Raw genomic sequence first — 24,259 nt, 5'->3', positions numbered from 1 at the left:
CAATATATTGGGATGCTTCGGCTATGGAGGGAGATTTCGTCAGGAAAATGATTGATTTCATGGACAAATAGTCCCACCACCACTTCAAGAAAAACCCAGAAATGCTCTTCATTTGTGTAATCACAAAGACACACTAAATGTTAAGCATTGCAACCCCTTTCCCGTTAATGCTGATAGAGCAAGTGAGAATGTGAAAGTTACGGGAAATGCTGCTGCAGTAACTTGTAAAATTTGCATAAAGGTCAGACATCTTCGAAATAAATCAAGAGCAAGACATTTTGAAAAGAAAAGAGAAAGATAAGTAGCCTTGCTTCAGAGTGAAATATGGATTCTAAGTCTGCTTTTGGTAAGGCAGCTGGTTTATGTGGCCCTGTTGATAAGAGTCTATACTGTGCATGTTGGTGTTTTAGATCAGTGTGTCCTCTTATGTCTGATCTTGGAGATAGACCCTCTACACTAGAGTCTAATTCAGGGATGGAATTCCTGGACGTGGTCTACGCAAAACTAGACAAATTAACCTGATGTGAATTGCGATGCAAATGGTCTTCTCATGCTACCCAGTCAGTTCCTCTTTGTTCTCGACTTCCAAGAAAATGCCGGTGCTAGTTATGGGGAACTATTTTTACTTCCCTGCGCTAACCACATCCGTGAGGTCTCCAAATTATTCTTTAGAACTAAAACCAAGCTGACATGTACCATTAACTCACCAGTTGTCAGACATCATGGGAGCCATTCTATTTCTACTGATTGTGGGTCGGTCCATTTTCTGCTTTTTATTTGACCAACACATCCACAAGTCTGTTTAAAATATTTAACATATGCATGTGTGCAGTTCAACTTTTCTTTGTCTTCATTTAGCGCTACTCAAGGACCAAGGAACAAGAGTTACTAGATGTGTGAATGGCTTTACTCAACCGAATTCCAATCCAGAGTTTCTGAATTGTATTGGTAATGATGGAGAATATGGTTATAATTTCCTGCATAGTATTTTGCTTTAGGAATGTGCTTTGATCAGTAATGTTGACCTCTGATAATCTCCAGCATTAAACAGACCCTGTTTAGGAACATTCAACACTATGTACTGTTTAGTAGTGGGATGTTTTTTCTGCTATTTTGGCTTCAGATCGCTTGGCTTTGAATCATGTGGTGGTCAATATAATCTTATTGAAAGTGTGACTGTGTTAACGTGTGAGGGATTATCACCCTCTCTTTGTCAAAAAACAGTCTTTAATCTTTCCATCTCCACTACTTTTCCCTTTACCACTCCCATTCTCCATCAGACATAGATGAGTGTGTTGAGAACCAACATTTTTGTGGGGAACGGGGAATCTGTGTCAATCAGCTGGGCAGCTACCTGTGCAAGTGTCCCACAGGATTCAGTAACTATGACAACAGACAAACTCAGTGTGCAGGTGAGAGAAACATTTCCTCTTGGGTGCTGTTGTATTGGGTTTAGTCTAAATACTCTTTTGTCTGTCTTCCATGTACAGGCTGACTACTGAACCACCATAAAAGTCTATGTCAGGTTTTATACTGTACATAGTGTACATACAATGGTTTTTGAGGTAATATGTCTCCATGTTTTTACATTAGAGCTTAATTGTGACCGGTATGAAACACAGCCTGGACAGGTAAGGCTTTACTTTATAATTATTACATTATTAATTGGGAAAAGGGTATTTTTCCATGATCTTGAATGCATCTTGTATGCCTTTTCCCACTAATGCACATGCCCCCCCCTCCTCCCTCCCAGACTGTACCAGGCTTTGATAGTTTCTTGTCTCTGTTGAAAAACAACTGTTTGGTGTTGAACAGCTCTACGTCGTCTGGACCGACAAGACCGCTGACAACTGGAGATGTGCTTTTGACAGTAAGTCACCACACAGAAACACACACGCAAACACTTGAGGTCAGCCGATGAATCGGTGTCAGTATTGGCGTTGAAAAATCATAATCGGTCGACCTCTAACACACACGTACAAAACCCTTATGTCTCTCTCTAGTTACTGGTTAATACCACTGATGTTGTTCAACTGGGCCTCCAGTCCAATGGTCACCGCAGTAGCAGTGAAGTGACTAAGTTACTGAGGACGATTGAAATCTCATTCAGACTGATCGCTCCACTGCTGACAGAGAACGTGACCAGGACAGAGACCAACCACACCGGTAACATAAACACACTGAGCACACGCTGACCACATATTTACCATTTACTGACCACCTCGCAGGTACCTTTATTGAACACGATGGGAGACAGAGAGCTGGTTTCAAGCGCAGGGCACAGCAGGTGTTTATTTGTAAGGGACCACAGGAGGCGGCAGATAGTTGGGTCCAGTGGCAGGCAGAAGGTCTTACACAAAAAATCTAAAAAGGCAACAGTACAGGCAGGGAAAAGACTAGTAACGTCCGGGAGATCAGGCAATAGGTTGATAAGAGGAAATCCCATAGGCTATAGTGCAGGCAGGGAATAGACAAAAGGCATTGTTAGTTTTTGCCTGCTTCACTATCATACACAGGAGGATTAAATTACAGATGCAAAAACAGAGCTCCTAATAGAAGTGTATCACAAAACAAACACCTCACAATGATGGGGTGCAAAGAACTGAACTAAATTGTGCGTGATGATGACATACAGGTGTGTGAACAGGTGATCAGAATTCAGGTGATTGGGATCTGGAGATTGAGCTGCGTTCAGGGGATCTATGTGTTTGAGAGTGTGAGCTGGAAAGTGAGCTGCGTTCAGGGGATTTTCGTGTTTGGGAGTGTGAGTTGGAAGCAGACGTTACAGTACCACAGGAAGACCACAATCTGAGCACCATACTGACCATAAACGGAGCACTAACAAGCACATTACATTGTGTCAACTTAAAATATAATTAATGCAATACTGTGTTCTTTCAGTAATGGTGATTTCTGCTCTGTGTTGATTTTGTCAATATGATGAAAAACAGAGGTTGAGATTATGGTGAGGAGAGACAAGACTCCACCTAAAGGACCAGTCAGCCTGACCAATGAGAACACTCAACTTGACACCACCTGGGAGACGGTGGTTGGAGATGACCAGAATTACCTAGGTAGCCACAGTCCTACAGTACCAATCATCTGCTCAAAATATTACTAAAGACATAGATTGATGGATTCACTTGGGATATTGTGAGTTGTATATGTTTTTGTGTCAGGCCTTATGTTTTCTTGTGTTGTTTTTTGTGTGCAGGGTTTGCGTATGTCGTTCTGCTCAGCTATAGGAATCTGGATAGTCTGAAGGACAACACTTCTCATCAGAGCCAGCAGCTCATGTCCAGTGCTGCGACGGTGTCCGTTAGCAACTCCAATACAACATACCTGCCCCAACAGGTTAATCTCACCTTCCATCACCTGCAGGTAACACTTGTCTCTACTTAATAGTTTCTGACTGTCAGTAAAACATGTTGTTCATTGATATATTTTTCATGAAGTCACATTCTTTCCTGAATTTACTGAGTCTAAATGGAATTGACCCCAACCCATATACACTGTGTCCTAGTCCAGTGATGTTGACCCCACCTGTGTTTATTGGTCGGATGAGAATGGACCGGGGGTGTGGTCTGGGAGGGGTTGCACCTTAGTGATTTCGAACTCCACCCACACTCTGTGCTCCTGCAACCATCTCAGCACATTCGCTCTGCTGAAGGGAATCCATCAGGGACAGGTAAAGAGAACACTAACCTGTTTTCCATCTCACCTTTTTATGCGAGTAAAGTACATGTCGTTTAAAAAATGTAATGACAGGCCTGATGAAAACTTTCTCAATGTCAAGAAAACTAAATAAGCTAGACATGGTGGGATTGTATCGGTAAAAATAATTATGCAAGACATGTCGGTGGAAACGCTTTTAAGGCCAAATATTGATATAATAACCATGATATGGAAGTAAACTTGGAGTCACGCTATGACGTGTGTGGTCCTCCCACTATGACTTGTCGGGAAAGCATGCAGTTTATTAGGCAACAGATTAAATATGTTTATGTTGAACTTCACAGGGTGGTGAATGTGCATGGTGATGAGTTTGATACTGCTTTCAAATAGCGCTGTGGGCTTAAGGGCACGTTTCAATACCGGGGTGGTATTTTTATATTTTTATCTGTATTTTTATCTGCACTATGTCATCAAGTACAGCCTTTTATCCGCAACAAGTCAATGTGATGGAAACACCTCTCTGGTGGGAAAATGCACATATTGTTTTAATGCTGATTTTAGAGTATTCCCATGTAAATCTGTTGACAAATGGATGGAAACTTACTGTAGCACATCTGAAGAGGGAGAAAATATATTCCCAGATATCTGTGTCAGAGACTTCTGTGTCAGAGACTGTCATCTTCAAATGTTCGTGTTTTAAACTACTAAATGTAAGTGTTTGATTAATTTGTCACATTATTTAGGGGAGTTTGATATTTGTTGAGTGCTTAAGTGCTGATGTTCTTTTGGAGGCTCGAATGTGTGTTTGATATGTTCATACTGTCTAGATGGTGTGTGTCTGATACTTGTTGAGTGCTATAGTTAAGTGCTGTTGTTTGATATGTTCGTATTGTCTAGATGGTGTGTGTCTGATACTTGTTGAGTGCTATAGTTAAGTGCTGTTGTTTGATATGTTCATACTGTCTAGATGGTGTGTGTCTGATGCTTGTTATTCCTCTTCGGCAGGGAAGCGGGCAGTTGTCGTTGGTGATGTGGGTGGGTGTTGTTGTGGCACTGACCTGTGTGTTCCTGTCCCTGATCACCACCCTGTGGTGTCGCTTTGTCAGCCGCAAACGCCGTGGAGGACGCCGGCTGCAAGAGGATGTACAGCTACATAGAAAATAAGACATGGATTTGAACTATTTGTGTTCTAAGAAAAGCTACTTGGAATCCATTTGTAACATTGTCTCTTGGCTTGCAAAGACATCCAAATGCCAGCATTTAAAAAAAAATTAAGTATTATATCAAAAAAACAAAAATATAAGAACACAACTTTATATTAATAGATATACAATATCTCATGTATAGAACTCTTATTAGTTCTAGACTGTAGCATATGAGCTCTTAACTATATGTCAAAATACATAAGTCATTTTAGGCTCACGAGTTTTACCTATAATTTGTGGCATGAATTTTCCTAGAATAGTGGTATATCCACCCAACGCTGCATTTGTCAAGTATCAAGCCACTTTGTTGTTGTTGTAACTATTTTCTGAGAGCTAATCAAGTGAAAATAATATTTGGCCCTGTCATTCAATCATCTTGCAATATTTTGCTCCAATCTGATTCAAATATCTAAATACAATTGGTCCCTTTCTTCAGCAATAAAGCTATACCATACTGAAAGTACAATGTATTTTACCATTGCTCTCCCAAAACATATATTTTTTTTGCCTGCCCACATGTTGTAAAGACTTCCAAACACCCAAACTGACTTAAACCAGAAAGTGCCCTAACAAGAGCCAATGAAATACAACAACCCTCCAGACAATGTGGGCTGTGATTGTTCAAAATCACAATCCCTGTGCCTTCCTGCTAGCCACCGCTGGTTGATGGCCTTAGTGCTGGCACGCAGTTTGCGCAGACGCAGTTGTTGCAGCCTCCGCTGCAGGGCTTTGGGGAGCTTGCCTCCCTTGGATGGGATCTCCTTCAGCCTCTGCTTGGGGGGGGTTTGTGAGGCGGAAGTCACAGATGGTGGGGTAGTGGTTGTACATGTGTGGAAGTGTTATAGCCCTCGGCACTCACCGTGACCTCGTACTCACCCGGGTTCAGCAGGCGCCAGTAGTCCCCGTCAGGTACTACAGTAGGGGCAGGACACAAAATGGCTACTGGTAAGTGGTTGGCTTCTTTGGCCTACTAATGTCATAACATATTCCTGTAGTGCCATCTAGGGGCAATTTGACAGCATAATTTCTAGGTTTTCTTGTATCATTTACTGACATAAAAAAATGTCCCATAGGAGGACCCTTTTAGGTTTCAGGTTGAACACTTTTGGATTCCATGTAGAACCCTCTGTGAAAAGGGTTCTTCTTTCTACCTGGAACCAAAAGGGTTCTATCTAGAACCAAAAAGGGTCATTAAATGTGAAGACTGTTATTTTATCAAATCAATTCTCTATGTGTAATTATTATTACGTGATTAAACTAATCATGTAAACTTTAATTAACTAGGAAGTCGGGGCACCACTGGAAAATGTTTATAGAGTCTCTATTTCCCGAATTGACTCTTCAGATATTTTCACATCTTATCGATAAGTAATTTTCATTAATGTATTGTACCTCATCAGTTCTCATTACTGAATGTCACAAACCCTTGGATATCTGCATGAACCCTAGCCTAAATGATGAATCAGCGATCTACAAATTGGCTTAATTATTTATTTACTAACTAACTAAATAATCACAGAAATACATAATCACACACACAATTAGTTATACAAGGGTTACTACATGATACAAAGACAAAGTCCCCAGTGGACGATATGACGGCTTGGTAGACAAAGGAAAGGGGATGTGGACCGCTCAAGAGCGGGAAACTCATAGCTGATAACTACACTCATAGATATTGCTATTCTTACATGAACAACTGCTCATTCGAAAATAAATTGCAATTGACATATTTACTGGTGTATGTCTTGCTGTCTCTCTCTGTGGTCACCGGTCCGTCTGCTGGAGAGTCAATCGACAGAAAGTCTCTGGTTGTGTTCATAATGGATATGTCAGGCGTACCCATGGTTGTCGCATAGGATGGATGTTTCGGTGGTGTCTGTATTCTTGTCCTAGGCTTCGTACATTTCCAGCTGCAGACTGGTAGTTCGACGGCCTAGGATTTCTTACTTCTTGAATTGAATTGATAGTCTCAGAATTTAACAATTTCCAGCGGTGTAGCCAATGCTCCACGCTGTATGGTCCTATCCTTTGGTAGAGTTGTAGTGCCTAACCATTTCAACAGGTAGTGTCATCTCCATATTTTCTGGTCTGATGGCCTATAGAATTGTAGCAATTCCAATGTGGGGAATCCATCCCGGCGTTCTCTGACTTAATGTACATTTTGTAGGAAGTGGTTTTATACTCTGTGGAAGAAGGGGCGGTTCTATGATGCCTAATGGGATGTTTGGGCTCACGGGGGCGTGGTCACTGACTAGTTAAACGTTATATGAAAATCCATACTCTCATTTAGAAGGTTCACATTACATCTTTTCACAAAGAGTGTCATGTTTAATCACATATGTTTCACAATATTTATATGTAAACCTGACAGCTGGGAAATTTACACTTTTAGAGATACAGTTATGTGTGTTTCCTGTCCTTCATGAGATCATCAAATGAAACACACTCGACATGACTGTCCCTTAAGTGTACACGGACCATTCCCACATTCCCAAAAATATAAATATTGTTTAATTATTCAACTTTTGATGTCCAAGGGTCACTGTGTTCCACAGTTTACATTCCAATCTCGAACACAACAGAGCATAGAGGCAGCGTATTTTATGACCGCCCATAAAACAGCAGACTTCCTGCTCTCCCCCTCTACCAGAGAGAGCACACTGTAGAGCGGATCCACAGTAACCTGATCCTTCAGATCGTCACAGGAGAGTTATGGCAGGGTTCTCCAAATGGTTCTCCCATGGGGACAGCCAAAGAACCCTTTTAGGTTTTAGATAGCAGCCAGAATCTCCAGACAGCAGATCTGCCCTTTACGCAGCGCCTCCGACTTGTTTACATAAATCAACACGTCCCCAATGTTATGTTGGAATAACCCTTGGCCCTAAGCCTTTTATGGAGTGGCCACTTGCTGATGTTTTTTATAGTGTCAATCACTCGAGTCTGCCATTTTTTTTTCGGCAAGATTAGAATTGATACGATCAGAGTGAACTTGTATCCAAACTGCATCTTGTCAATATTCCATAACCCATTTGTGAGCATCTTGTGTCTCCCGTGACAGTTTTTTTGAAACACTGCCAGACAGACTCACACTCTGGTAATAGATAATGAGAAAGTTGTATAAAACTAAACAACAACGAAGCACACACGTCTCCACTCACCAGTGACTTGATAAGCTGATTGTGGCCTGGCTGCTCAATGTGCCTGCTAGCTACTATTTGCTAGCTTCATTAACCTTTTGTGACTAGGTGGCAGTATTTTCATTTTTGGAAAAATAACGTTCCCGTAGTAAACGGGATATTTTGTCAGGACAAGATGCTAGAATATGCATATCATGGAAGGATAAAAAACACTCTAAAGTTTCCAAAACTGTAAAAATATTGTCTGTGAGTATAACAGAACTGATATTGCAGGCGAAAGCCTGAGAAAAATCCAATCCGGAAGTGCCTCATGTTTTGAAAGCGCTGCGTTCCAATGCGTCCCTATTGAGCAGTGAATGGGCTATCAACCAGATGACCTTTTCTCCGTATTCCCCAATACAGCATTGTGATGTAGTTTTACGCATTTATGTTGAAGAATACCCGTAAGCGGCTACATTGCGCAACTGGTCACCTGATGGCTCCCAGAGTGATTCTCGCGTAAAATACAGAGGTAGCCATTATTCCAATCGGTCCTACTGAAAAACCATATCCCGGTGGATATATTATAGAATAGATATTTGAAAAACACCTTGAGGATTGATTATAAACAACATTTGTCATGTTTCTGTCGATATTATGGAGCTAATTTGGAATGTTTTTCAACGTTTTTGTGACTGCAATTTCTGGGCGATTTCTCAGCCAAACGTGAAGAACAAACGGAGCTATTTCGCCTACAAAAATAATATTTTTGAAAAAAAAGAACATTGGCTATCTAACTGGGAGTCTCGTGAGTGAAAACATCCGAAGCTCATCAAAGGTAAACGATTTCATTTGATTGCTTTTCTGATTTCCGTGACCAAGTTACCTGCTGCTAGCTGGACAATATGCTATGCTAGGCTATCGATAAACTTACACAAATGCTTGTCTAGCTTTGGCTGTAAATAATATTTTTAAAATCTGAGATGACAGGGTGATTAACAAAAGGCTAAGCTGTGTCTCAATATATTTCACTTGTGATTTTCATGAATAGGATATTTTCTAGGAATATTTATGTCCGTTGCGTTATGCTAATTCGTGTCAGTCGATGATTGCGCTCCCTCATGCGGGATGGGGAGTCATTAGAGGTTTTAACAAACACAGAATTGGAATTTAGCTAGTTAACAAGTTATTTTGGGCACTGACAAACAGTGTGTAGCTCGTGCTTTATTTACGATAGTTTGACAGCTTGCAGATGATGACATTGTAGACATGTTATTTTTCTCAGAAATCAGTTCTGAGCATGCAGCCAGACCAAACAATTTACCTAGATGTAAAATTGCGCGACAAAGACCTCGGCAAAAACGTCTAAATTAATTACAGATTTCTTGATTTATCTTAGATTAATTCAGACTAGTGGCTATGTTGTTGCTACAGTGACTCAAGAGAGACAAATATCAAAACCAGCCAAGGTACGATATGCAAACATAACACACCCACATCAAACCACACTCTTAAGATAACTATTGTTTAGCTTCAGTCATGGCTGCTAGCATTTCTTAACGAGTTAAACTCAAAACGAGGCCAAATCAGGAAGGACAGTCGTCCTTTAAGCCTTGTGTTACAGAAAAACATTAGGGATTACATAGGAAGGAACCCACAAAAAAGAAACAAGGAACATTTCTCTCACTATGAACCCACTATCTGTGAGTTCACATTATAAATACTGGAACATGACATGGAGAGACAGTCATTTACCAATGGAACATTAATCTTGTAACTACCCATCCCGGATCCGGGAGAATTGTCATCAACTGATACTAAGTAGCATAACGCAACGGACAAAAAATCTTACTAGAAAATATTCATATTCATGAAATCACAAGTGAAATATATTCAAACACAGCTTAGCCTTTTGTTAATCACCCTGTAATCTCAGATTTTGAAAATATGCTTTACAGCCAAAGCAAGACAAGCATTTGTGTAAGTTTATCGATAGCCTAGCATAGCATTATGCCTAGCTAGCAGCAGGCATTCTGGTCATAAAAATCAGAAAAGCAATCAAATTAAATAGTTTACCTTTGATGAGCTTCGGATGTTTTCACTCACGAGACTCCCAGTTAGATAGCAAATGTTCCTTTTTTCCAGAATGTTTTTTTTGTAGCCAAAAATAGCTCCATTAGTTCATCACGTTTGGCTGAGAAAATGATCGGAAATTGTGGTCACGACAACCCCGAAAAATATATATATATAATCAATCCTCAAGGTGTTTTTCAAATATCTATTCAATAATATATCAACCGGGACAGAGCTTTTTTCAGTAAGACCGGGTGGAAAAATGGCTACCTCTGTCTTTTGCGCGAGAAATACACAAAGAGCCATCAGGTAGACACTGACGCAATGTTGTAGCTCAGGCTCATTTTTCAAAATAAAAGCCTGAAATGTCTTGTGTTGACATGTCTTGTGATACTAGACACATTAAGGAAGCCATAGAAAAAGGAATCTTGTTGATATCCCATTCACTGCTCAATAGGGAAGCATAGGATTATTTAGAAACCGCTGCGTTCCTGATTGGATTTTTCTCATTATTTTGCCTGCAATATCAGTTTTGTTATACTCACAGACAATATCTTTACAGTTTTGGAAACTTTAGAGTGTTTTCTATGCTAAACTGTCAATTATATGCATATTCTATTTTCTGGTCCTGAAAAATAGCCAGTTTACTTTGGGAACGTTATTTTTCCAAAAATAAAAAAAAGACCCCTAGATTCAACAAGTTAAACTACAGTCTGACTTAACCTCTGCCAAGAGAGTTGGAGATAAACAAATATTTACAGTCAAAAACCATTGAAAGCTTTTTACTCCGTACAAAACAGGCCAAGAATTTCCACTGTTGACATATTAAGAAGACTAGTCACCCTCTATATAATAGGATTTTCCTCTCTATTCCAGTGTGCAGGCTAACCAGTTCTCCGTCTATGCTGCGGCATTCCTGGCTCCCTCTCTTCCATTATAAGTACTGTAGGTAAGGGGTATTAGCGGTTGCCAGTACTGGCAGACCGATTCAACACTTTAGACATGTCAGTGTAGACAAGGGTTAAATCCAGTCTCTGAGAGCATACAGTACAAAGTACTATAGCAGTGGTACTGTAGATACGTTATGTAGTATTGCCTTAAGATAAAACTTCATAAACTGGAGTAGGTCTATATCTACTTACCCAGCTCATGCTTTCCAAGGCTGTCAGAGATCTCCATGACGTACATCTTGAGGCCCATGTGGCTCTTCCCGATGCTGTAGATACGGGTGATGTCAGGACAGGACTCGGTCACTGACTTCATGAGCTGAGGAGGGACAGAGTTAAATGGTACTGAGCATTATGGTGTTGTCTGGTGGGCAGAAGTATTCCATTCCTGTGGGACCCCAGGGTGTGCACATTTTTGGGGGACAGATTTCTTTGTTGTTGTTGCACCCACAGGGTCCATCAGGAATGGATTGGGTAACACTGCCTTATGATGGTTAAGTGCAGCGGAGGCTGGTTAGGGGAGGATGGCTCATAATAATGGTTAGAACGGAGCAACTGCAATGTTATCAAAGACATGGAAACCATTCTACTAATTCTGCTCCAGTCATTACCACGAGCCCGTTCTCCCAAATTAAGGTGCCACCAACCTCCTGTGGTTAAGTGTGAGAAGAAAGTATGTGCAGTAGAGTTTTATTACTTTACAAATAGATCCAAGTCTTGGATTAGTTTACAGAGCACATGGGGAGAGTGTGGTGTGTGTGTGGACACAAGAGCCCAGTGTTATATCATAATGGTCAGATTCTCCTCAAGCTCTTTACTGAGCGGTGGTGGCAGTGTAGTGAGGAGGGGAAAAGAAGAAAAAAAAATTGAATAATATTTGTTTTTCGGTGAGACTGAGGGAGGTAGCTACAACCACAAACCCTCTGCTTCCAGGACAGCTCAGTCAAGCGCCACACAGAGTAGATTGAATGGAAGGGAGGGAGTTTCTTGCTAACTGTTACATGCAATGGATGCCTATGCTCTTAGAAAAAAGGCTTCCAAAAGCGTTCTTCTCCTGTTCCCATAGCAGAACACTTTGTGGTTCCATGTAGAACACAATTGTGGAAAGGGTCCTAGATGGACCCAAAAGGGTTCTACCTGGAACCAAAAAGGGTTCTTCAAAGGATTATCCTATGGGGACAGCCAAATAACCCTTTAAGGTTCTAGATAGCACCTTTGTAAGGTCCCTACTGCACTTATTTAGAGTGCACAAGATCACAACATTTTAGCCAGTGTATGATTTATTTTCATTGTCACTGTTTAGTTCTAAAATATGGTGAGTCAGTTGTTTAGAATGGTAATATGATTGATTATCTACCTAGAAACTGCCTGGCTCTATTCTTATTGGTCTGAAGTTTGTTAATTGTTAGAGGAAAACAGGAAGTAGTTGAGTAGTCGCGTTTCACTGCTTAGACGTTGCCCGATGGTTGATGCATGCAAAGTCTAAGCAGTGGAACACAACAGATGTGAATATGGTCAGTTCCATAGAGATGTATAGAGGGCTCTTGTCCCCAAAAGGTATTTTTAATCTAACCACGTCATATGTTATAGCAATCTGGTGCCGGATGACACAGTCGATGATATGGCATGCAACCATTGGTTGATGCATGCAACTTCTAAGCAGGGAAACGCGACCTATGCTGAGTTTATAACCAAGTGGAAAGGTGGTAATTACCAGTCATGAATACCAGTTGGATGCATTCAAATGCTTTGACCTTTTACCTCGAGAAACGTCAATTGATTAATTGCCAACCATAAACTAAAAGTACAGCTAAACATGCTTGTAAACAAATGATAGTGTTAAAAAAAATGAATAGATTGCTTTTTATAAATAATGTTATGTTGTTACATTTTTTTTTACTGTCAAAAAGGCTGTTAATCGAGGTCATTTCCGTAGTAGGTGACGTCAGAGGTCAACATGTGGGAGAAATCGGAGCTCAGGGATGATAGACAAGATTCCCACTCGTTATTGCCAGTTGGATGGGCATTCAAGTGGATTTTTCCCAGCCGAATACCACCTTCCTACTTGGTTATGAATGCAGCACTATATTTTCAAAATATTAACCCGTCTTCATTCAGTGTTGGTCTACATAGAGAGTCATCCATCCACCAACTAAATAACCCTCAAACTACACCAGTAGTCTATGGATGAGTGTTGAAGGTCTCTACTTCAGGACTTACTTTCATCCTCTCCTTGTAGTTGTTGTCTGAAGTCCAGTTTGTCCTGGGTGCCTTGCTCCGTCTGCTGCCAAACGTAGATGTTGTTGGGATCTACAGGAGTGAAATGACACAACATAATGGAAAAGCTCAATGGTAACATTTGAATGTTGTTGAGGTTATGTTTCCTGAGTGTTAAGCTAGTGTTGTGAGGATGTTGTGATGATGATGGTGGACATACCTGGGAGGGTACAGGCCAGAACCTCAGCTCCAAGACATAGTCCCATTCTAGTACCAGGTCTGTGGATTGATGCGGATGTAGTGTGCCACTGTTGACAACTTATTAAATAGGGCCAGCACTGGATTTTCAGTATCCTGGTTCCCCTCAAATACCTACAGTATGGGAGAGTGGGGTAAATTGAGCCAGTGTTGTTTCTAGGAAACCATATAATTTGACCAAATATTTAGGAAGAGTTCATAATTTCTTGGAGTCTGGGAAGGAAGAAACCACATGGAAAAAGTGGTAAGCAAGTTTCACCAAGTCAAATAAATGTATTGTGTTATAGGCTTCACGATGCTTGTATCTAAACCAAAGTTGATACTTTTATGATTGTTCTGTACATCAGTTGGGGTCTCTATAATGATGGCGCCGGAGGAGATGGCTGTGCTATTTGTAAATTATTTTGTACATACTGTTTCTGCAACTGTATCTTACGACAGAAAAAAGCTTCTGGATATCAGGACAGCGATCACTCACTGTCACAGCCGTCGTTGGAATGAGACCAAGATGCAGCGTGGTAAACGTACATTTTCTTTTATTTGTTAAAATGTCGCCAACAAAACAAGAAATAACAAAAATGACCGCGACGCTTACAAAGAATATAGTGCCCCTAACAAAGAAAAGTTCCCACAATGACAGAAGGGAAAAAGGCTGCCTAAGTATGATTCCCAATCAGAGACAACGATAGACAGCTATCCCTGATTGAGAACCATACCCGGCCAAAACATAGAAAACCAAAAACATAGAAAACAGAACATAGTATGCCCACCCAAATCACACCCTGACCAAACCAAATAGAGGCATAAAAAGGCTCTCTAAGGTCAGGGCGTGACAGTAACCCCACCCCAAAAGTGTGGATCCCAGGCCGCAAAACCTGAACCTATAGGGGAGGGTCCGGGTGGGCATCTATCCGCGGTGGTGGCTCTGGTGCGGGACGTAGACCCCGCTCCACCTCTAGCTCACCCCACTTTGGTGGCGCCTCTGGTGCGGGGACCCTCGTCGCCGACCCCGGACTGGGGACCCTCTCCGTGGGCCCCGGACTGGGAACCCTCGTTGCGGGCCCCGGACTGGGGACCCTCGTTGCGCGCCCCGGACTGGGGACCCTCGTTGCGCGCCCCGGACTGGGGACCCTCATTGCTGGCCCCGGACTGGGGACCCTTGTTGCTGGAGGCTCTGGACTGGAGATCGTTGCTGGAGGCTCCGGACTGGGGACCATCGCTGGAGGCTCCGGACTTGGGATCGTCGCTGGAGGCTCCGGACTGGGGATCGTCGCTGGAGGCTCCGGACTGGAGGCCGTTGTTGGCGGTTTCGTGACATCACTGGAGGCTTCGTGCCATGGATCATCACTGGAGGCTTCTTGCAATGGATCATCACTGATGGGAGGAGACGTATAGGCAGCCTGGTGCGATGGGCTGCCACAGGGCCCACCAGGCTGCGGAGACATACAGGAGGCTTGATTCTTTGCGGAGGCACCGGATACACTGGACTGTGGAGGCGCACTGGGGGTTTTGAGTGCAGAGCCTGCACAACACGCCCTGGCTGGATGGTATCTTCGCCCTGCAAATGCGGGGCGCTGGCACAGGACGCACTTGGCTGTGCAGACGCACCAGAGACACAGTGCGCAGAGCATACCCGAACCATACCCGGCCAAAACATAGAAATACAAAAAATAGAAAACAGAACATAGAATGCCCACCCAAATCACACCCTGACCAAACCAAATAGAGACATAAAAAGACTCTATAAGGTCAGGGCGTGACACTCACCTCGGATTAGACAAAAAAAATCAACAACAAGCAGGATGATGTACTCCAAAACACCCCACAGGGCAGGCATATCAATTATTCGCAAAAGAAAGCGACGCAGAGGACGAAGAGCCGGATGCCTCGCCCGGACCCGCAGAAAGCAAGTGGGAAAGCTGCCATTATCGTCAATATTACTCGCCAACGTGCAATCATTGTACAATAAACTAGACGAGGTATGATCACAAATATTCTGCCAACGAGACATCAAAAACTGTAATATCCTATGTTTCACGGAATCGTGGCTGAATGACGACATGGATGTTCAGCTAGCGGGATATACGCTGCACCAGCAGGATAGAACAGCACACTCCGGTAAGACGAGGGGGCATATTTGTAAACAACAGCTGGTGCATGAACTCTAAGGAAGTCTCTAGATTTTGCCCGCCTGAAGTAGAATATATTGTGATAAATTGCAGGCCACACTACTTGCCTAGAGAGTTCTCAGCTCTACTTTTCGTGGCTGTTTATTTACCACCACAAACAGATACGGGCACTAAGACCGCACTCAGTCAGCTGTATAAGGAAATAAGCAAACAGGAAACCGCTCACCCAGAGGCGGCACTCCTAGTGGCCAGAGACTTTAATGCAGGGAAACTTAAATCAGTTCTACCAAATCTCTATCAACATGTTAAATGTACAACCAGAGGGAAAAAAATTCTAGATCACCTGTACTCCACACACAGAGACGCGTACAAAGCTCTCCCTCGCCCTCCATTTGGTAAATCCGACCACAACTCTATCCTCCTGACTCCTGCTTACAAGCAAAAATTAAAGCAGGAAGCACCAGTGACTCGGTCTATAAAAAAGTGGTCAGATGACGCAGATGCTAAACTACAGGACTGTTTTGCTATCACAGACTGGAACATGTTCCGGGATTCTTCCGATGACATTGAGGAATACACCACATTCAGTCACTGGCTTTATCAATAAGTGCATTGAGGACGTCGTCCCCACAGTGACTGTACTTACATACCCCAACCAGAAGCCATGAATTACAGGCAACATTCGTACTGAGCTAAAGGGTAGAGCTGCCGTTTCAAGGTGCGCGACTCTAACCCTGAAGCTTACAAGAAATCCCGCTATGCCCTGCGACGAACCATCAAACAGGCAAAGCGTCAATACAGGGCTAAGAATCATACTCCACCGGCTCCGACGCTCGTCAGATGTGGCAGGGCTTGCAAACTATTACAGACTACAAAGGGAAGCACAGCCGCGAGCTGCCCAGTGACACGAGCCTACCAGATGAGCTAAATCACCTCTATGCTCGCTTCGAGGCAAGCAACACTGAGGCATGCATAAGAGCATCAGCTGTTCCGGACGACTGTGTGATCACGCTCTTCATAGCCGACGTGAGTAAGACCTTTAAACAGGTCAACATACACAAGGTTGCGGGGCCAGACGGATTACCAGGACGTGTGCTCCAGGCATGTGCTGACCAACTGGCAGGTGTCTTCACTGACATTTTCAACATGTCCCTGATTGAGTTTGTAATACCAACATGTTTCAAGCAGACCACCATAGTCATGTGCCCAAGAACACAAAGGCAACCTGCCTAAATGATGACAGACCCGTGGCACTCATGTCCGTAGCCATGAAGTGATTTGAAAGGCTGGTAATGGCTCACATCAACACCATGATCCCAGAAACCCTAGACCCACTCCAATTTGCATACCGCCCAAACAGATCCACAGATGATGCAATCTCTATTGCACTCCACACTGCCCTTTCTCACCTGGACAAAAGGAACACCTAAGTGAGAATGCTATTCATTGATTACAGCTCAGCGTTCAACACCATAGTACCCTCAAAGCTCATCACTGAGCTAAGGAACCTGGGACTAAACACCTCCCTCTGCAACTGGATCCTGGACTTCCTGACGTGCCGTTCCCAGGTGGTGAGGGTAGGTAGCAACACATCTGCCACGCTGATCCTCAACACTGGAGTCCCCCAGGGGTGCGTGCTCAGTCCTCTCCTGTACTCCCTGTTCACCCACGACTGCATGGCCGGGCACGATTCCAACACCATCATTAAGTTTGCAAACGACACAACAGTGGTAGGCCTGATCACCGACAACGACGAGACAGCCTATAGGGAGGTGGGAAGAGACCTGGTTGGGTGGTGCCAGAATAACAACCTATCCCTCAACGTAACCAAGACTAAGGAGATGATTGTCGACTACAGGAAAAGGAGCACCGAGCACGCCCCCATTCTCATTGACTGGGCTATAGTGGAGCAGATTGAGAGCTTCAAGTTCCTTGGTGCCCACATCAACAACAAACTAGAATGGTCCAAACACACCAAGACAGTTGTGAAGAGGGCACGACAAACCTATTCCCCTCAGGAAACTAAAAAGATTTGGTATGGGTCCTGAGATCCTCAAAAGGTTCTACAGCTGCAACATCGAGAGCATCCTGACCGGTTGCATCACTGCCTGGTATGGCAATTGCTCGGCCTCCGACCGCAAGGCACTGCAGAGGGTAGTGCGTACAGCCCAGTACATCACTGGGGCAAAGCTGCCTGCCATCCAGGACCTCTACACTAGGCAGTGCCAGAGGAAGGCCCTAAAAATTGTCAAAGACCCCAGCCACCCCAGTCATAGACTGTTCTCTCGACTACCGCATGGCAAGCGGTACTGGATCGCCAAGTCTAGGACAAAAAGGCTTCTCAATAGTTTTTACCCCCAAGCCATAAGACTCCTGAACAGGTAACCAAATGGTTACCCAGACTATTTGTATTGTGCCTCCCCCCAACCTCTCTTTTACGCTGCTGCTCCTCTGTTTATCTTATATGCATAGTCACTTTAACTATACATTCATGTACATACTACCTCAATTGGCCCGACCAACCAGTGCTCCCACAAATTGGCTAACCGGGCTATCTGCATTGTGCCTCCCCCCAACCTCTCTTTTTACGCTACTGCTACTCTCTGTTCATCATATATGCATAGTCACTAACCATACCCACATGTACATACTACCTCAATAAGCCTGACTAACCGGTGTCTGTATATTACCTGGCTATTCTTATTTTCAAATGTCTTTTTACTGTTGTTTTATTTCTTTACTTACACACACACACACACACACACACACACACACACACACATACCTTTTTTTTGCACTATTGGTTAGAGCCTGTAAGTAGGCATTTCACTGTAAGGTCTGTTGTATTCGTGACAAATAAACTTTGATTTGATTGATATTATAAGCTTTAATATTAGGTCCCTAAACTTAACATGAAAGCACATCCTTGTAGCTTTGTGGGATAATATAGTCAAAATGTTTGCCTTGGGGTAAGTTAAGCCAAAAGCCATGAGGTAAATTGAGCCAATGGCAAGTTGAGCAAATTGAAATGTTTTCTCCCCAGGGGGATATGAGGTAACATCAGGGCCTGGCCTATGTTAAAAGTGTAAAACAAATCAAATCAAATCAAAGTGTATTGGTCATGTACACAGATTTGCAGATGTTATTGCAGGTGCAGCGAAATGCTTATGTTTCTAGCAACAGCGTAGTAATAATATCCTAGCAAAACAAAACAATACGCACATAATCAAGAAAGTAAAAAGAAAGTCATTAATAAATATCGGAATGAACAATGTCAGAGTTCGGAAAACACTGAGTGTACAAAACAAGACTTAATCTGAGCTTAATTCATTTAAATAAAAAATATGTTTTATGAAAAATGTATACATTGTATTTACTTAAAAAACTGAGTGTACAAATCATTAGGAACATCTGCTCTTTCCATGACAAAGTGACCATCCAGGTGAAAGCCATGATTCCTTATTGATGTCACCTGTTAAATCCACTTCAACCAGCGTAGATGAAGGGGACGAGACAGGATAAAGAAGGATTTTTAAGCCTTGAGACAATTGAGCTATGGATTGTGTATGTGTGCCATTCCGAGGGTGAATGGGCAAGGCAAAAAATGTAAGTGCCCTAGAACGAAGTATAGTAGTAGGTGCCAGGCACACCGGTTGCTGTTTTTTTCATGCTCAAAAGTTTCCTGTGTGTATCAAGAACGGTCCATTGCCCAATGGACATGGAGCCAACTTGACCCAACTGTGGGAAGCATTGTCAACATGGGCCCGCATCCCTGTGGAATGCATTTGACACCTTACAGAGTCAATGCTCTGACAAACTGAGGCTGTTCTGAAGGAAAAATAGGGTGCAACTCAACATTAGGAAGGTGTTCCTAATGTTTTATACACTCAGTGTACATCTCTCTGCCAGTCACATTTCCCCTCTGCACCTTTGCCAAACCAGTGCCACAGACTGGTAATTAGATGGTGCAATCTGCCACAGTGTGCCCATGGAGAGTAGGCTGGGTTAACACAGTTGGCACAGTTGGCAAGTTTGACACAGTTGGCAAGGTTGGCACAGTGGAGTCAGCTTTGGCCAGGGCACATTTTCCAAAAGAACCACTGACAGGGCCATGATCAGCTTGCCAATAGCCACAGTCTCCATTACAGTGTAAATAGGCCAGCGGCAGTGGAATGTCATTGGTCAATGATGTCAGAGCATGGTAGATATAATACCTCACTGGACCACATAATGAAACACAACTTGACAACTGGATCATGAGGAACCGAATAGTAAGATATTCAAGAGATTAAAATGTGTGGAATATCCAAATGTTGCAGTAAAAGTAATGGAGAGAAGGCAATAGATTATGGTTACTACATATCATATTTTAATATATTGTATTGAATCAACTCACCACCTCTTTAGCCCCATTCATAGCTGTCTTCCAGACCAGGGTATCATTACTGAACAGCACCTATGGTGAGTGAGAAATCCCAACTGTTAGGAAAGACTGGGGCAACTCTTTAGCGATGTCCATGCAACATTTACAATACATACAAATCTATGCAATGGCTAAATCACTGCACAGTAAGTGCAACTTTGTGATTAGTTGAATCAGAAGTGTTAGTGCTGGGGTGGAACAAAAACCTGCACTGACCTCCAGATTGAGCTGTGTCCGTGCAGGATGACCCCGGTGAAGCGTGTGGGTCGACGGGCGTCCACCTCCAGCCATTGTTTCTTATCCTCATACTGGGCACACCACGCCCCATCGTAGATGTCCCCATCCTCAACGCCCAGGCAGGCAGGCAGTGTGTCCTTCACTCTCAGAGACTCCAGCCCCAGAGGAGGGCACTCTGACAGACATGGAGAATGAGATTGTCATATGGTGAAAGAGGGAAACATCATTGACCACCAGAGAAGGAGTGGGAACCAATGGTTACTTATGCATCTATTATATAAAAAGCCCACCGTCCATAAACACTAGCATTACAGGCTGAATTTGATGCCTTTACATGGGCATTGAGAGAGTGCAATTCTACAAGGCTTATATGAGTATGATAGGCAATAATAGGGAAAGTGAGGAAGCGAGAGGGAAAGCAGCAGGGTTCACAAGAAAGAGAGCGTAAGAGTGAGAAAAAGAGAGAGACTTCCTCAGTTTTTACTGCGTTTCCATGAGAGGAGCAGACAGGGGCTCATTGTCTGAGGAGTTGAGCCTGGTCGACTGGCCCTCTAAACACCAGTTCCTGTGCCAGTGCCGCCAGTGGTCTCTCTTAAAACCCTAATACCATTTTGCCTTAGAGGCCTGCTGGATCTCTCCACTGAGTTCATTGTGAGGAAAGCGCTGCACTGCTCCAAGACTTAATTGTTTAAAACTACTGTTGATAGCAGCCTAGCCTGTGGTGTCCCATGCCATGTAGCCAAGTTATCTACTGAACTAGTGAAGTGATTCCAAATATATTGAACCCATGTCAACAATGCTTTCATTAGAGAGAGAGAGAGAGAGAGAGAGAGAGAGAGAGAGAGAGAGAGAGAGGGAGAGAGAGAGAGATGGGTAGGAAATACTACAGAAGACTAGGTCAGTCACTGGAGAACAGGTGCAAGCACAACAACTATTTAAGCCAGGGAACATTTTTGGTTTTGCTCTACCACCACTAGTACTGTAACTATGTGCCATCAAGCAATGCTGTGAATGTCAGATGTCGATCATGTTGCATTTCCAACATGGAACGAAAATGAACACTGCGTTTTGCACAGTAGGGAAATAGAGATCTCAATACTGCTATTAGGGCCACACCACTGGGTGAACCTCATTCGTATACTGTATATGTGTACATGTATTCTCCCATACATACGTCCCACTGGCTTCACTAGCAGCGAAGGGCGCCCACTGGCCTTGCGCTTCTTTGGCAGGACTTTGGGTTTCTTGATTTTCTTTCATATCTTTTTATGCTTCTTTACTACCTTATCACTCCTGGTTGACCGCTTGGCTACAAAAGGCAAACCATCTCATGAACAACGACGAACATTGTGTAAGTATGACGTCCGTAATTAGGACTATACAACACATTCACTGGCTATGCAGAACTGTGGTGACTTGGTACTGAATGGAGTTAGCAGACACAGCCGGTTTCCATCACCACCTGATAACCCCGGCTAAACACTTCACCACACAGAGGTGGGAATGTAGAACCAACCCCCTGGACTTGGTTTTTAAGACCACAGCTATGCAGAATGGACACACCAACCACCCTGTCAGTCATGTTTTCCCTGCATTGTGATCCACACTATTGTCATTTATCATGTCAGTTTTCAATGTGTGTTTTCTGAGTTGTTCGTCAAATAACCTGATGGACAGTATTCATAGTATACATGTTTTCCATGTAAGAACTAAAAGATAAAGATTGAGGTGCTTTTTAACCAATAGGGCTGTGCCATTTTCCAGTCATATCACAATTTCATAAAGACACATGAGATCATTAAAAATGTCGGCAAATATATATAATGTACAATGTATAGGCCTATAATAACACATTAATACTTTAGTATGCATTATATTGATGTAACAATTATTTCAGCAGTTGACCTGCATTTTACATCAGCAAATACATTTGAATGCTCACCTAATTCTAGTGTGTTCATCATCAGGTTCTTTGTTCCATACTATTTATTTCCCCTTTCCTGTCGATACCCTCATTTAAAACTTCAATGTTGAAGCTATAGTTGGCGGTGGTGGACGTTTTGGGTGGTCTAGTAGTGGTAGTCCGTACCTTGGGCTTTGCTGTAATTGTAGATGTCAACCTTACCGGTGGTGCATTGACGCTATTATTGCTAGGGCTAGTATTTGGTTTAGTTGTAGAATCTCGTTTCTCGGCAGCAGATGAGGTTTTATTATAATCCAAAGTAGACCTCGCTGTAGTTGTTGATCCACATATCAAAACGACACAACTAAAGTAAAGCACAGGGCTTGTACCATAACTGTCCCTTCAGACATTGCTGGTGAATATTGACCGTTTAAACGTCCGCCACTCCACATGAAAGTCCACTCATAGATGTACATAATATACGGTCCCCTCCGCAATCTGTTGTGCATGCTGCAGTGACAGGACCACTGCCGATAAGATTCTGTGTCCAGAACGTTTACGACAACGTCACATTAAGAGCCCATGTTTGACAGTTTCAAAAAGTTACACATTTTTGACAAGTTACACTTTTTCACAAGGCTGTAGAGTATTATTAAACGCAAAACAATTCTATATTTCATAAACAATTACATCCTATTTATATGAGTTTTTCTCCTCTCTAGTTATTCGCAAAACAATGATGGTGTTCACAATGAGGCAGCTATATCATACGACTAAGCTTCTAATTTGATAGAAGAAAAAGCAGAAGCTTCTCCACTAATATCAGACAGCCAAAGATTGATGGGGATGCGCTTCTGTCTAGTGACCATAGTTGAGTATTACAACGATAAAAGTTACAGAATCATGTGCAGTTTGAATGTAGAAGATAAATCATTTCTGAACCCTATGATTGAAAGTTAATGAAGATGTAATGTTAATGACATTATTCTATAAAAGTTTAACGAAAATAATGACAATAATTGATGACGTTTGCGTTTATTGTCTATATGTTTTTTCAAGACAGAGCTGAAACAAATGGAAAATGAATCAAAAGCAATGTTGCATTCCTCAGCAAGTAGCCTATAGGACATTCCAAAAAGGCTGAATAAAAGCAGGCTTACTGTCTTACTTTTTATTTAACTGTCAAATTGTACATGGAAACCATATGGATTGTTTATCTTAATCCGTATCATTAACATTGTAGGGCCAGTGGACTTTGATGCAAATGGATATTCTGTAAATGGGATAATAAGTAGTAGGGAAGATACACACACTAGATGGCGCCAGTGACCAGAGTTTGAGCTGAAGATCTGAGGGCCAAAGTAGGGACCAATATATATATTTTTGCTTTTGTTGAGTATGAACATTTAAAATGTCTTGTCTACTTAATGGATTATAGTCATGATAAGTAAGCCACATCAGCTTTGATAGCTCAATTTAGTTCAAAGTATTTTTTTTGTGGAATATAACATAAGTTCATCATCTTACATAATTGTCATCACGTCAGACAATGTGCAAAATTATACTTTTTTGATAAATACACAGGGAGAAAATAATGAATGGAAAATTGCAATAGTATGACAGGCATATAGGAAGTAGCCTTTATGTTTTTACTTCTTTGCGGACTTACCATTCAACTGCAGTAGCTATTACTTGATTGTCCTCTTTTTTATTTGATTTCCTTCCGCTGTTCTTCAAGGAATTATAAATGGATGTTTCTGCATTATGCATTGAAGATTTGTTTTGACAATGTTGAGCAAACACTTGAGCAGAGTTTCCGGTTCCTTCTAAGTTATACATGCTATTCAAATGAGTCACCTTGCACGTTTTCCAGTGTACACTTCATTCGGGCTCCGCCCCACCGACTCTCTTCTGGGGGGGAATGAAATCTCACATGCAGGTGTTTGGAGCTCTGTTCGTTGGATCCTGTCCCCAATATCCTCCTGTGTCTTTTTAGCCCCTGTGTGATGGTGTTTAAGCCTTTACTGTGAAGCATTGGACCCAGCCAATGATATTAGAGCATGCCTGGGGACA

At 42.5% G+C, this 24,259-nt stretch overlaps 1 protein-coding gene and 1 pseudogene across 1 annotated transcript; one reads left to right on the top strand and one right to left on the bottom strand.

The window, feature by feature from the left end:
* The first annotated feature begins 706 nt into the window (after nucleotides 1-706).
* On the top strand, nucleotides 707-4,973 carry LOC139365989 (adhesion G protein-coupled receptor E5-like). The gene is made up of 10 exons (XM_071103059.1): nucleotides 707-753; nucleotides 859-948; nucleotides 1,281-1,412; nucleotides 1,594-1,631; nucleotides 1,754-1,870; nucleotides 2,004-2,166; nucleotides 2,952-3,074; nucleotides 3,215-3,381; nucleotides 3,524-3,688; nucleotides 4,681-4,973. Exons 1-10 carry the CDS (start codon nucleotides 723-725, stop codon nucleotides 4,837-4,839), a joined length of 1,185 nt encoding a protein of 394 aa, XP_070959160.1. The 5' UTR covers nucleotides 707-722; the 3' UTR covers nucleotides 4,840-4,973.
* A 473-nt stretch (nucleotides 4,974-5,446) lies between these two features.
* LOC139365831 (inactive carboxypeptidase-like protein X2) lies at nucleotides 5,447-22,638 on the bottom strand (annotated as a pseudogene).
* Between the last annotated feature and the right edge of the window lie 1,621 nt (nucleotides 22,639-24,259).

Source organism: Oncorhynchus clarkii, chromosome 14 (genome assembly GCF_045791955.1).
Source record: "Oncorhynchus clarkii lewisi isolate Uvic-CL-2024 chromosome 14, UVic_Ocla_1.0, whole genome shotgun sequence".
NCBI classification, from domain to species: domain Eukaryota; kingdom Metazoa; phylum Chordata; class Actinopteri; order Salmoniformes; family Salmonidae; genus Oncorhynchus; species Oncorhynchus clarkii.
The sequence above is the reverse complement of the archived record's forward strand: the minus strand, read 5'-3'. Positions and strand labels throughout refer to the sequence as shown.